Source organism: Aquarana catesbeiana, linkage group LG08 (genome assembly GCF_042186555.1).
Source record: "Aquarana catesbeiana isolate 2022-GZ linkage group LG08, ASM4218655v1, whole genome shotgun sequence".
Taxonomy (NCBI): Eukaryota; Metazoa; Chordata; class Amphibia; order Anura; family Ranidae; genus Aquarana; species Aquarana catesbeiana.
Window position 1 is genome coordinate 78,626,186 of NC_133331.1, and position 15,525 is coordinate 78,641,710.

A 15,525-nucleotide genomic window follows, 5' to 3' on the forward strand; every position below is an offset into this window, starting at 1 on the left:
CTTTGCTACAAAACTGAGGTACTCCCGGTATGGGAGAGGTTATAGAGGGAGGCAACTTCCTGTTTAGGGTGTTCCAGTGTCCAGCACCTGAAGGTGGCCTATAACCCACATAGTGATTAGTGTGGCTCTGTGTCCCGTGATGTACTTTAAAAGAAAAGTATTTTACAGGTAAGCTGTTATAAAAATCCTATTTTTGTTATCTTGGCTGTGTGCTTAGGGTGGTTGTCCTGTTGGAAGATGAACCTTTGCCCCAGTCTGAGGTCCAGAGTGTGGTGGAGCAGGTTTTCATCAAGGATGTCTCTGTACATTGCTGCATTTATCTTTCCCTCGATCTTGACTAGACTCCAAGTTCCTGCCTCTGAAAAACATCCCCACAGCATGATGCTGCCACCACCATGCTTCACTGTAGGGATGGTATTGGCCAGGTGATGAGCGGTGCCTGATTTCCTCTAGACATGACTCTTGCCGTTAAGGCCAAAGAGTTCGATCTTTGTTTTATAAGACCAGAGAATTTTGTTTCTCATGGTCTGAGAGTCCTTCAGATGCCTTTTGGCTAACTCCAGGAGGGCTGTCATGTGTGCCTTTTACTGAGGAGTGGCTTCCGTCTGGCCACTCTACCATACAGGCCTTATTGGTGGAGTGCTGCAGAGATGGTGGTTCTTCTGGAAGGTTCTCCTGTCTCCACAGAGAAATGCTGGAGCTCTGTCAGAGTGACCATCGAGTTCTTGGTCAACTCCCTGACTAAGGCCCTTCTCCGCCGATCGCTCAGTTTGGCTGGGTGGCCCGCTCTAGGAAGAGTCATGGGGGGTTCCAAACTTCTTCCATTTACGGATGATGGAGGCCACTGTGCTCATTGGGACCTTCAATGCTGCAGAAATTTTTCTGTACCCTCCCTTCCTCCAGATGTGTTCCTCTATGCAATCCTGTCTCTGAGGTCTACAAACAATTTCTTGGACTTCATGGCTTGGTTTGTCCTCTGACATGCACTGTTAACCCTTATATAGACAGGTGTGTGCCTTTTACAAACCATGTCCAATCAACTGAATCTACCACAGGTGGACTCCCAATCAAGTTGTAGAAACCGCTCAAGGATAATCGATGGAAACAGGATGCACCTGAGCTCAATTTTGAGTCATGGCAAAGGCTGTGAATACTTTAAATACATGTGATTTTTGTTTTGTGTGTGTGTGTGTTTTTTTTTTTTTTTTTTTTTTTTTTTTTTAAATAAATTTGCAAAGATTTTAAACAAACTTCTTTCTTTCACTTTGTCATTATGGGGTATTGTTTGTAGAATTTTGAGGAAAATAATGAATTTAATCCATTTTGGATTAAGGCTGTAACATAACAAAACGTGGAAAAAAGTAAAGCAATGTGGGTACTTTCCAGATTCACTGTATCTAGCGAAAATAACGTTTATGGCAAACACTGAAATTGTGCCCCTGTTCAAATGTCTGACACCCATAGATACTTTTGATTACTACCATAATATCAATTTAAAAATGCTGGTCAAACTCCTTGATCTTTTAATTAACAATATAAACATAAGTGTTTGTTTCACTAACCCCATACACTGTTAATCCTAATCCACCTTTGCACTGTGGGACAGTGCAGTCACTACAGGGTCCAGCCAATATCGTGGATATTACACTTGTTTTAACATCAGTTTAGTTGATCTCCAAAATTGGTCAAGTAGGACTGCCTGACAGTGTTTCAAACACTGGGGGAGATTTACTAAAACTGGTGCACAAAGAATCTTGTAAGCCAGTCAGCTTCTAACTTCAGCTTGTTCATTTAGACCCTGGTTACACCGATTGTGACATTGAAATTGTGCTACTTTTACTTTGAAGTAGCAAGATAAATGCAGTATGTTATCAAAAAATACTGGAGGAACATTTGCAATAATCAGCCAGGAAGCTGCACATGAGACAGTCCAACATGACATTGATCAAAAACACAAGGCCATGTCATTGGCTACAGCAGAATAAAGTGAAGGTTCTGGAGTGGCCATCTCGGTCTCCTGACCTCAATATCATTGAGCCACTCTGGGGAGATCTCAAACGTGCAGTTCATGCAAGGCAGTCCAAGAATTTACAGGAACTGGAGGCTTTTTGCCAAGAGGAATGGGCAACTTTAAACATAAAACATAAACATAAAACATTAACATAAAAAGTCTCATCCACAAATACTTCAAGCTGTCATTGATGTTAAAGGGGGCAATACACGGTATTAAGAACTGGGGTATATAAACTTTTGATCGGGGTTATTCGGGTAGTTTCTGTTGCCATTACGATTTAAAAAGAGTAAACACAGTTGATTGATAATAATGGCTTCAGCCAAACACTAACCATGAGTGAAAGAAAGGTTTTGTGTTCTCATTCATATTCATTCTAAAAGGCCAAGAAATCATAAATTCTGCCAGGGTATGTAAACTTATGAGCACAAGTGTGTGTGTGTGTGTGTGTGTGTGTATATAGAGAGAGTGTGTGTGTGTGTGTGTGTGTGTGTGTGTATATAGCGAGATATATAGATATCTATCTGATGACACAGTTGTTAAGAATGCGGCAGCCAGCTTCCCGGCCCCCTCCTTAGCAACCAGCAATGTACAGTGTGTTTTTAAAGAGTGAAAAAGTAAAACGCATGAAAACTGCATGCAAAAACGAGGGTTTAAAAACACAAAATGTGCCTGAAAAGCGCATCAAGCGCAGCCGCATAGATGTAAACCTAGCCTTAGGCTAAAGGCAAATATCTTGGATCTTAAATCTCTGGATTGAAGATGAATGTTACAGCAAAAGCTCTTTTTTGTATTTATCTTTTATTAGAGTATTTCATTTTATCATCTTTTTGGCTGGAGTCCTGCTGTAACAGTTTTCTCAAAGACCATTTAGCAGGGCTGTCTTATGGTGTCGATTAATAATGAATGTAATGATTTGTTGCACTGTCCTGATAAGTTCAATATGATCCTCCTTAGATCCAGAGTTTCCTTTTGCAGTGGACATACCTCTACTGCAGTTTTCTTTTTGCGTTTCATATAATACAAAGCTAAAGCCACATGATGTCTTCAGAGGCAAAACTTTTATCAGTTGATAAGCTTTAGTAGTGCATGAAATGTTCTTACACTCACACTTTCTTACTAAAGCTGGCTATACATGGATCGAAATTCGGCTGGTTCAGCGGGGACTGGTCAAATTTCAATTGTGTTCAATAGAAGTCTATCATTAGATTGATATTTGAGAAAAGCATTTCAACAATCAGCTGGCAACAGCTTTTTGGCTGCAGGTGCTAATCCGTGTATGTTGACAGTACAATGTCCTGGAGAGGAGCGATTTTTCCAATGCACCCCCCCCCCCCCAATAATCAATAAAGATATGGCAACCATTTCTTGCAAATCTTCTATACTAAAACAGTATATTGCGCTCATTTTGTTTAGAGTGACCTACTGGGTCAGAAACAAGGTTGCAACAAGTGTCTTTTTATCGTCCTTATCCTTGGCTTCACTACTTGGCAAGTTAATTTGGGGGGCAAAAACCTCTATGAATAAGGGGGAAACCTATGAGAGGAATGAGCCTGGTGTTCCAGTGTTTTGAAGGTACAATAAAATCTTGTCTATATACAGTACTCAGTGTGTAGCCTTATATTTATTTCAACCAAATTCCATTAGAGGATGAGGTGAGGCATGGGGGAGCCTGTACCCCATGTCATGTGTACAGGGGACATGCACTTTGCAAAACTCTTTTCTATATGGCAAGTTACTGATCTGGAGAAGTGTGCAGACAGTAAATCTTAAACTTCAAACCTGAGAAATTGTGCCGCATCAATGACTGTCTAAAAAGTGCAGAAAAGATTTGAAACCATTCAGAATTGGTAGCACTCTTATGACCTGGCAAATTCCCTTTAACACATACATCTGATTACCACATCCAGTGCTCAAATGGCCTGCGTGCATTTCTTTCAAAATTGCATTGCCAGTCTTTTTTTTTTTTTTTTTTAGTTACAAAACAGTTGTTATAATTTCATCTGCATGAATGGCTCTAACAATGCTATAAAGTACGCACATGTACAACAAATTGGGGGAATGCAATAATGCATTTGCTTTGCTTTTCTGGCAGTATGACCCTTTAAAAATGTCCTGCGCCACATTCAAAATTGCCCTGCCATCAGTTTCAGTAGCTTTACCAAAATATGCGACCGTCGATACTTCTTAATTGAACCATGGCTGCACTAAAATCAAAAAGATTGATTGTACTGTATGCTCTGTAGCAGAGCAGCATTTTTGCCATCGCTACCCCATGTGTCACTGGTTGTTAAAGAGGAACTTCCCTCTACAAAAAAAAAAGTTAAAAAGGAGTTATAAAGTCAGAATGTTTTTTGTTGTTTTTTTTTTTTTTTTAATCTCAATGCATTGTATGCATTAAAATAAAGTCTTCTGTGTGCAGCAGCCTCCCTAATACTTACCTGAGTCCCATCTCTGTCCAGTGACGTCCACAAGTGTCTTGGCCGTCTGGGACTCTCCCTCCTGATTGGCTCCCGCTGCTGTCAAAGTCAGTTAGCCAGCCAATCGGAGAGGGGCGGCAGGGCCGAACCACACCCCAGTGTCTGAATGGACACAAGGAGCTGTAGCTCGGCTTGGGGGCCCCCATAAGAAGTTGCTTGCTGTGGGGACACTCGGCAGGAGGGAGGGGCCAGGAGCACAGAAGAGGCACCCGAGGAGGAGGATCTGTGCTGCTCTGTGCAAATCCATTGCAACTTGTTTGGTATATTTTTTTTTTAAAGACTTTTCAATCACTTTAACAGCTCCAAAGACTGTAACTGCTGACTTAAAGTGGTTGTAAACCTTTACAGACCACTTTTACCTACTGGTAAGCCTATAATGAGGCTTACCTGTAGGTACTGGAAATGTCTCCTAAACCTGCACGGTTTAGAAGATATTTACCATGTATGATTGCGCCAATGTCATGGGTGCATACGCGCTATAGAAGGGGCATGATCGTGCCGTTTTTATAGGGCCCGTGCCCGTTGGCTCCCGCATGCATGCGATTCCAGCCAGTCACATAGCTGGAGACCGTTGCCCGGAAGGAAGAGGGGTGAAGATGGATGCTTGCTGCAGCGGGGACATCACATGCTTCGTTTGCAGGTAAGTGGCACATAATGGGCTAGTTTACAGGGTTTACTTGCTCTTTAAACGTGCATTTACCAGTCCAGGGATCCAGAGCTATCCTCACCTGGGCCAGTCCTTCAGGTCCCCAGCACTGCCATCTTGGATGTGCGAAGCTGGCTTGACTTCCTTGTGTTTCACGCTCCCAACTTCCCACTGCATTGCTTTCTCAGTGGACCCGCAGCCTCCTAGGACCTGTGATGTGTCTCAGGAGGTTGTTGGCAGGGAGAGGGGCTGAATTTGCCTAGGTGATCTAAACAGAAGTGGTAGCAGGTACCTGTCAAGACTACCTGTGCCCTGAAAAACAAAAATGTTGGCGATATTGTAGATGAGGAAAAGTGGAACTTCCCATTTTTATGTGATGTTCCTCCTTTAAGGCTGCTGTCCACTTCACAGCTGACAGTTTGCTAGCGACCAGTGATGACCGTTTCCCATTAGGTCCACTCTCGCCTTTTAATTGTGAGCAGGCAACAAATGCCGTTTATAGCCAATGTCTACGCCTGTCTATTGAGTTTGGAATCCTCCCACTACCTGCTGTCAATTACAAGTAGAGAGCAGGCCTGAGGGGTAACTAGTCTCTCAGCTTCACCCTCCCAGCTATAACATTCCTCAGCTGCTTCACTGTCTGTGTGATAGCTGCACTGAGTCTCTGGCCTCAGTGTGCCTCTTCTTGACAGCATGTTTCCAACAGGTACATTAATTTGGTCTAAGAACCAAAAAGACCGGCATCTGTCCTGTGGAGGCACATGAAAGTTCTAAAGAGTGTCTATGACGCTCTTTATTAATTTTCCCCCATTGTCTACATCAGGCGTACAGGTGCTTTTTATTATCACCTTTAGTATGAGCAATTCCTGCATGTATGGTCCCCTATTATAAATCAAACCATGTATGGGCAAATCTCAAAGTGCAGATTAAAAATAAAATAATTGTAACAGATGCCAAAACTGGGTAATTGTATATGTGACTTCCTGTAAATGAAATGCATATTTTTTTTATTGTATTTTTCTTGCTTAGTTATTGATTTGTTGGAAGATGCAGCATGACGAGAACTAATTTGATTTTAAATCTCATGACCCAGAGGGTGGAGAGAGAGAGTTGTGTGAAATCTTTTGATTCCATGATATGATGTGGAATTTTTGTGGTTTACATACATCTACATATACCCAGTTTCACACTTTCTCTTCTTGCAGCTTCTGGAGTTTGATCTGAAGGGAATACCCCTGGACTACTCCTCAACGTTGGAGGTCGTCGTCAAAGACTTTGAAACAATTGGAAAAGACAAGTAGGTTATGACTGTATATGTGCTGTGCAATGTATCTTACAATGATAGCCCATTGATGCACATAGGCCAGTCCTCAGTAATAGTCATTGTTCCTTGATATTTTCTATGTGAAATCTGTCTGCTATGGGTTACTGCATGTTATTGCTTAATGACCTTTGTCTTCTTGGTAAAGAAATGTTCTTTTCAAAGTGGTTTACTGATGTCTGTGATCCTGAAATGTGTAGGTGGGTTTTGTGCTATTTGAAATGGGCTCTTGGAGTTTACAGGCATTTCAAAGCCTTTTCAATTCGTACAAAACCCTGTGCTAAGGCATTGCATGCAGCTCCCGATGTGCCCAGAATGTGCTGACTTTAAATTTGTTTCTACCTGAAAGCATTAAAAAATGGACCCATTGCTGCAAAGCTGGATGAATCCCAGGAGTCAGGTAGTCAGGTTCCTTTTGTTCTAGTTCCATGACTTGTTTTGGGTTTGTGGTACACAGGCATTACTATTACCATAAGACTGTGTCAGTCAATTCAGTAAGATTATTATACAGTATATAGCCCCATAAAATAACAATAGCTTCTGCCTGGACCGTGAGCATTGCTATACTCTGGCACCCAGGGCATGTGCCCCGGGTCTTCTATTGAGTGCCCTAGGTCTCATTTGAGATGCGCAAATGATTTATTCTATGTGTCAAACACTTTTGGAGTGTTGTAAAATTTCATCCAAACCATCAATTTTTTTTTTTTTTTTTTTTTTGTCATAATGTTGTTTTTTTTTTTTTTTTTTTTTTTTTTTTTTAGATCAATTCATTTTTGTTCAGTTAAAAATATTAACTTAATCTTAGATTTGATTTGAAGACATAGGTTATTGTTATCCTACCAGCCTCTCAACATTTTAATCTGTGTGGCCTGGGGTACCCCTGCTCTTAGGACTCCAGAAATGCCCCTGGCCTGGAAGGTACTGCTGAGGATCTGGTGTCTATTGAGGACTGCTTATAATAGTGCCATATGAGGTGGAGATAAAATACAGATTCATGAGATAAAATGCATAAGAGATACAGAGCTTCTATAGTGAAATATGGGATATGTCAACATGGTAAAGTAAAACTGCTTTCCGAAGGCTTGTCTTTATAGAATGTTATAGGAAGCTTATCTGTTCATGTAATTAATAATGGCAAACTGAATAGGTGAGGTTGAAGTTTGTGTATCTCCTGGTATAAGCAAACATAGGGTGGAGGTCAGTTACTGCTACATAAAAAAATACACCCAAAATACTGCTGAAATTTGATTAAATTCATGAAATATAATTGTTATAAGTTCTTAAAACGTGCTAAACTTGAATAAAATGGCATCATGTAGAGGGCATATATTGTGCACTACTTTTTATTTTATTTGTATTTTTTTAATAAAATGTTTATAGGGCATTATAGAATGCAGCTACATGCTTTCCTTTTTCTTTCTGTACCTCTTTTACCTTCTATTCCTATAATGTTCTCTTTGGCTTACTTCTGTGGCAGAGAAATTAAATATGGTCCAGTCTTCAGAGAGCCATTGTAGGGAGGCTGAAAAGCATGTCTAGTAGAAGAGCACTAGATATTCCGGTCTCCTGAGTCTTCCATGTTTGCATATGCCTATTTGCCTATATAAACTTGACATGTTATAGGGCTCTATGAGCTTTATAATATACGGTATGTACTTGACAGGTGTGAGCAGGTTCTCTCTTAGCAGCAGTGAGCTTTAATGCACCGATTACTTGTATGTTCACATTTCATGGTCCTACATTGATCACCTAAATAGTGTTCTTGTACAAACTTTGGGTTTTCTAAGTAGGAGATATGGAAAAGAGGTAAGTATATTATAGGTCTAGTATTGTGGTAAAAAAAAGAACTGTACAGAAAATGGTAGTTGGGGGTTGGAAGGGTGCTATGAGGGAGAGGGGGAATTAAGTGGGGGTGGGGAAAAGATGGGGTTCTTAGAGGACTTAGTGGCCATAGATCGAAATTGGCTGGTTCAGCAAGGACCAGCCATATTTCGATCCATGTGTGGCCACTGCAGTTGAACGGGAGTTGATCGGTAGGTAGATCGACATCTGTTCAACTGCCCTGTGGAATAAAATCCACTCGGCCAGCGGCTGCAGTCAATGACTGCATCGCTGATCTGTATAATCTGACAGCAGGGCAGTCTCCCCACTTTCAGAGTACAATAGTGCAGCGAGGTGGATTCCCCTGTCCACCTGGAATGTGTGGATAGGGGAATAGGTTCCATTTTTTTCTTCATGTATGGCCAGCTTCAGAGATAGGCTTACAATCACTATTAATCTGTAGATAATGCGGATGTTAGAAAAGGGATGAACTGCAGATTGTGACATAACAAGGGCTGAGAAAAGAGCCCAGGTAGATTAGAAAGAGGAATGAGCTCAGGTAGTAGAGGGAGCACAAAATCAATTTAGAGGTGCACAATGCTTGGGCCACAATTTTTAGTGCAGAAAAGTAATAGACAAGAGAAAAGTAAGGAGAAGGGGGGGGGGGGGGGGGTAAGGATGGGAAGAGAAGAAAGCAGAGTGTTACCGAGATGGATGGGGCAAACTGGTTCTGGGGAGGAGTCTAGCTGTTCCTAGGAGTAGTTGTTGTGGGTCCACTTTAAGTAATTGGTGAGGGTCTACAGTACTTGTCTAATAAACAACTTGAATTTCCAAGATGTCATAGGTGTTTGGCCCATTTTCTTGAATTCAAGTGCAGTGTGGAGCGAGGGCCGACTCTTGGGGTTTTGCTCCCGGCTGACTTGTAAGATTGAGGGAGATGAAGGTATCATTGGCAGCAGTGGGATGTAACTTGATCTTACCTGCACAGTTAATGATTTTAGTCTGAATAATCAGTGTTGTATAAGCCAGCGCTTTTCAGCCTCAGCAAACTTTAAAAGTGCGCAAAATCTCAAGGCACCCCAGTCTAATAAAAATGTTACTTGCCACTGATGGGGAAACTTGAGCCCGGGATGATGCACACAAGCACCATCACATCAGAGTCCCTCCATCACAGAAGCCCCACTCTTCTCCTCTCCCCTCTAGACATAAGAGGGCCCCCCCCCCCGAATCCTCTTTTCTCCCCTGAGCCCTTAAAGGTCGTGGCCCTAACAGCATGGCAGAGCATGTGAGATGGAGCAGATCTGGACAGAGGTGCACTGCTGTCCTCTCCTGAGAGTTGGGAGTGGACCTGCCTACCACCTGCCCAGAATATGTATCGTGCGTTGCTATGATGCGAGAGGGGCACTGTGCATCTTGGCCTTGGTGTCCCATTGATCTGGTGCTGGCAGCTGACTTGTCCGCATCACTGCAATGCATGACGTTGATCTAGGGCGAATGCATCCATGTTAACGACACACCTCGGTTATGAATGTTTTTTTTTAAATTAGTAACCTCAGGTCCCAGGGACCTTGGGATATCGCTGCATTGGCATTATAGGGTTGTTTTTTTGTTTTTTTTTATGTTTTGTTTTTTTTTTTTTTTTTTTTTTTTTTACCAAAAGGGCTAGAGTGCTAGAGGCAAAGGTAGGTGTATGGTGGTGGTGGGGGGGGGGGGAGAGGGGGATTGGGGAAGGTGATGCACAATAGAAGTGCTTTAGGGGTTCACTATTCATTAAACAAAATTAGACTAATTCAACTGCTGTAATGAATGCCAGAGAAGGGGATCCTCTCATGATTGCATTGTGTAACTTAGATTAACTTTGAAAAAAAGATTTTCAAAGCATTTTATGACAATGAGCTATGCTCATATCTTCCTACTGTTTGTCGTGCCGTGAGCAATTCTGGTCACATGACTTATCCAAACATCCACATATTTTCGATACCAACCACAAAACCTGTTTTGGTCACACAGAGAAGACTAGGGCTAGTTCATATTGTTCATTCTTTGCTGTTTCATAGTCTGATGTACAATCCATGACCGAACAATAGTGGAGTCCTCTTCAGAAGGGAAACCTTTTTAGGAAGCTCTTTGTTCTGCCGATAAGAAAAGTGAAGCATCAGCGTGTGTGTGTGGTTATTGGAACTTCCATATGCGGTGTGGTTGGTCTCCTAGCAACTGGAGAAAATAGAGCGCAGCCCTCGAATAGGAATAATGTGTGTACATTCCGATGTTATACGTTCTTTCCTGGCTGACTTAGTAGAATATATTTAAAGGGCAAGAAGCATGTGCAGAATAATTGGTTTACTGTGTGCATTCATTGTGGGACTATGTACAGGGTTAATCATACATTTAGTTTCCTGTAATCCATTTACTGAAAGGAGACAAATGTTCAATAAATTCTGGTTATTCTACAATACATATTTGGTCTTTGCTTCATTGAGGAAGCTCATCTGCCGGTTGAGACCAACTGTTAACTCTTCCAATTCAAACTAAGCAACAGATATCAGATTGTACTGACCTTTTTAAGGTTACTGGTTTTTAAAGTATATGTGAACAAATACCTTGTAAAACAACCCACTCAGTTTTAAAAAAGAAATAAGGCAAAATATTTGTGTGTGTGTGTGTGTATATATATATATTGCGCGCACACACACAGTATCTCACAAAAGTAAGTACACCCCTCACATTTTTATAAATATTTCATTATATCTTTTCATGTGACAACACTGAAGAAATGACACTTTGCTACGATGTAAAGTAGTGAGTGTACAGCTTGTATAACAGTGTAAATTTTCTGTCTCCTCAAAATAACTCAACACACAGCCATTAATGTCTAAACCGCTGGCAACAAAAGTGAGTACACCCCTAAGTGAAAATGTCCAAATTGGGCCCAATTAGCCATTTTCCCTCCCTGGTGTTATGGGACTCATTAGTGTTACAAGGTCTCAGTTGTGAATGGGGAGCAGGTGTGTTAAATTTGGCGTTATCGCTCTCACTCTTAGTGGTCACTGGAAGTTCAACATGGCAAAGAACTCTCTGAGGATCTGAAAAAAAGAATTGTTGCTCTACATAAAGGTGGCCTAGGTTATAAGAACCCTGTAAGACCCTGAAACTGAGCTGCAGCACGGTGGCAGACCATACAACGGTTTAACAGGAAAGGTTCCACTCAGAACAGGCCTCGCCAAGGTCGACCAAAGGAGTTGAGCACGTGCTCAGCATTAAGGATGAGCCTCGGTGTGTTCGCACACTCCACGTGCAGAGCCCGCCAGGGAGTCGGCATGGCGCTGCATTTCCTGATTTCTGCAGCCGCACATCGTGTAAATGTCTCACTGCCTGTGATTAGCACAGCGCCATGCCGACTTCCTGGCGGGCTCTGCATGTGGAGTGTGTGAACACGCCGGAGCTCATCCTTACTCAGCATCCTATCTTGAGGTTGTCTTTGGGAAACAGACTTATGAGTGTGGCCAGCATTGCTGCAGAGGTTGAAGGGGTGGAGGGTCAGCCTGTCAGTGCTCAGACCACATGCCGCACACTGCATCAAATTGGTTTGCATGGCTGTCATCCCAGAAAGAAGGCTCTTCTAAAGATGATGCACAAGAAAGCCCGCAAACAGTTTGCTGAAGAAAAGCAGACTAAGGACATTGTTCTGTGGTCTGAGGCCAAGATAAAATTATTTGGTTCAGATGGTGTCAAGCGTGTGTGGAGGCAACCAGCTGAGCAGTACAAAGACAAGTGTGTCTTGCCTACAGTCAAGCATGGTGGTGGGAGTGTCATGGACTGGGACTGCATGAGTGCTACCAGCACTGGGGAGCTACAGTTCATTGAGGGAACCATGAATGCCAACATGTACTGTGACATACTGAAGCACAGCATGATCCCCTCCCTTCAGAGACTGGTCTGCAGGGCAGTATTCCAACATAACGACCCCAAACACACCTCCAAGATGACCACTGCCTTGCTAAAGAAGCTAAGGGTAAAGGTGATGGACTGGCCAAGCATGTCTCCAGACCTAAACCCTATTGAGCATCTGTGGGGCATCCTCAAATGGGAGGTGGAGGAGCACAAGGTCTCTAACATCCACCAGCTCTGTGATGTCGTCATGGAGGAGTGGAAGAGGACTCCAGTGGAAACCTGTGAAGCTCTGGTGAACTCCATGCCCAAGAGGGTTAAGGCAGTGCTGGAAAATAATGGTGGCCACACAAAATATTGACACTTTGGGCTCACTTTTGTTGCCAGCGGTTTAGACATTATTTGGCTGTGTGTTGTTGTGTTATTTTGAGGGGACAGCAAATTTATACTGTTACACAAGCTGTACACTCACTACTTTACATTGTAGCAAAGTGTCATTTCTTCAGTGATGTCACATGAAAAGAGAAAATATTTACAAAAATGTGAGGGGTTGTGAGATACTATATGTGTGTGTGTGTGTGTGTGTGTATATATATAAATATAATATAAATGTATAAATATATAATATCATATAATATCATATCATTTTATTTTGGGACGCCTGCCTTTACATGAACTTTTAATGGCATCCCAGTCTTAGTCTGTAGAGTTCAATATTGAGTTGGCCCACCCTTTGCAGCAGCTGCTTCAACTCTTCTGAGAAGGCTGTCCACGAGGTTTAGGAGTGTGTCTATGGGAATGTTTGACCATTCTTCCAGAAGTACATTTGTGAGGTCGGGCACTGATGTGGACGAGAAGGCCTGGCTTGCAGTCTCCACTCTAATTCATCCCAAAGGTCTGTGCAGGCCAGTCAAGTTCCTCCACCCCAAACTCGCTCATCCATGTCTTTATAAACCTTGCTTTGTGCACTGGTCCAAATCATTTGGTGGAGGGGGAATTATGGCGTGAGGTTTATTTTCAGGGTTTGGGCTTGGCCCCTTAGTTCCAGTGAGGGGAACTCCTTAAGGCGTCACCATACCAAGACATTTTGGACAATTTCATGCTCCCAAATTTGTGGGAACAGTTTGGGGATGGCCCCTTCCAGTTCCAACATGACTGCGCACCAGTGCACAAACATGGTCCATAAAGACATGGATGATCGAGTTTGGGGTGGAGGAACTTCACTGGTCTGCATCTCAACCCGATAGAACACCTTTGGGATGAATTAGAGCAGAGACTGTGAGACAGGCCTTCTCGTCCACATCAGTGCCTGACCTCACAAATGCGCTTCTGGAAGAATGGTCAAACATTCCCATAGACACTCTCCTAAACCTTGTGGACAGGCTTCCCAGAAGAGTTGAAGTTGTTATAGCTGCAAAGGGTGGGCCAACTCAATATTGAACCCTACGGACTAAGACTGGGATGCCATTAAAGTTTCATGTGCGTGTAAAGGCAGGTGTCCCAATACTTTTGGTAATATAGTGTGTGTATGTCCCGGTCAATGGCTGAAATGTGGTAACTGAAATTGGTTACTCTGATTTCACTGCACACGGTGTCTCAGTGTGCATTAAAACTGCAGCAAGTCAGATAGTACCCCCCTCATTTCTTGGCTTCAAGACCTCTTGGATCATCTAGCCCAGGGGAAGGCATAGTTCAATCCTCCAGTTGGGTTGAAACTTAAAATGCCATCATGCATCTGCCTGTGGGAGTCATGCTTGTGGCAGTCAGGGTCTTGCATGCCTCTTGAGTCTTGTAGTTTCACAACAGATGGAGGGCTGAACTTTGCTCCTGATATAGACCTTTCTTCCCCAGCTCTGCTGTTCCTGGCTTACTCCTTTTTATGCATTGGATTCTTTCTCAAGGAGCATCAATTATGGGCATTACCTAGGACAGGCTCAATACAAATGCACTAAAAGAAACTATATGGCACTAAGGTAGCTGGGGGAGTGGGGTGTCGCAATGCAAAAGGGAAAATACACAAGGTGTGTTTGGTGTAGTAAAAGTATGTGCAAAGTTCCAAATATAAAGGTGTCCAATTGAAATGGCTGAAGCTCCTCTGTATGAGTTCAGAATATTTTAACTGTTGCACTGTCAAAGCAAAAGAACAGCGGGCACTGCCACCTATGTGTAGATTTATTTGAAAAAATAAAAAGTTAGAAATGCACACACATTGTATAAGTGCAATTTTAACAACTTTTTTTTATTGTTTCAAATAAATCTACACTTGGGCGGCACCTGCTGTTTCTTTTGCTTTGACAGTGCAAATGTAGTCTGTCTAGGAAATGTCCCCTCCTTTCGACTGACCTCCACCCATCAAGAATTTTTGATATATGTATGACTCTTTCCAAGAACACACTACTTGCATTCGCTCTGAGGGCTCTTAAGAAGGTGTTCTGAGGCAGTATGCTGTGATGTTTTCATGAAGCTGTGTACAACACCCTGCTGACTTCCCAGCAGCATAGAGAAACACATAGACCCAGTAATTACCTCACTGGGTCTGAAATAAGGTGTGTAATGAAAATGAGCTTTTAAAAAAAAATAAAATAAAATGTCTTAATGTGTTGAGGGGAAAAAGAGGAACCAGAGAAGGCAAAATATAAGCAGTGACTAAGTGGTTAGCCCTCTTGGCTGGCAGCTCGGGTTCCATATTTATAGTCCACCAGAGGCAAAGTTTACATGGATTGTTGGTGGTTCTCTGGGGATTCTTCAGGATGCTTAAGATTCCTTCCTGAAACGCATACACATAGGAGGCAAACTTACTGTAAAGAGTGTGATTACATAGAGGAATAGGACCCCTTAAAGGGCAAGGATAGGTGTGAATGCTCCTATGTACTGTGAATAGCTTGACCTAACCAATCAGTACTGTAAAAAAATACTGGAAGTAAAATAACACACACGAGCTCTGTTGACTGGGCAAAGGGAGTAGAGCAGTTCTAGATGAGTTCTTCAGACAAATAGGCTTCTAATGAAGTCTATGGATCCAAAAACACTCAAATACACTCAACAAAAGCTCATGTACTTTTTTTTGAGTGTACAAGTGCGAACAGGAACAATTGGCATGTGATTCTGCATTCTAAAGTAGGGAAATGGTCCCCATTCACAAATAAATGCTTTAAGTTGGTTTCCCTACATCAGACTGCGTTCAATATGCAGAATCGCATGACAATCGTTTCTGTTCACACTTAAGTGTTTTAATCTTAAATTTTTTTTTTTTCTTTGGTTAAAGAGGATCTTCAGGCTAAATGAAGAAGTTAGCAGCTACAAATACTGTAGCTCCTGAATTTTAATAAAAGTGCACTTAACTGTCCAAGAATCCAGC

The 15,525-nt window shown here is 42.3% G+C and overlaps 1 protein-coding gene across 3 annotated transcripts in view; it reads left to right on the top strand.

Annotated features, from left to right (window-relative positions):
• The window catches only part of MYOF (myoferlin), a gene marked incomplete in the record, with an annotated part of 231,955 nt that overhangs the window by 51,888 nt on the left and 164,542 nt on the right, over nucleotides 1-15,525 (top strand). For all 3 annotated transcript variants that reach the window (XM_073596030.1, XM_073596031.1, XM_073596032.1), the window contains 1 exon segment: nucleotides 6,343-6,434. In XM_073596030.1, the coding sequence (XP_073452131.1) occupies nucleotides 6,343-6,434 (92 nt within the window).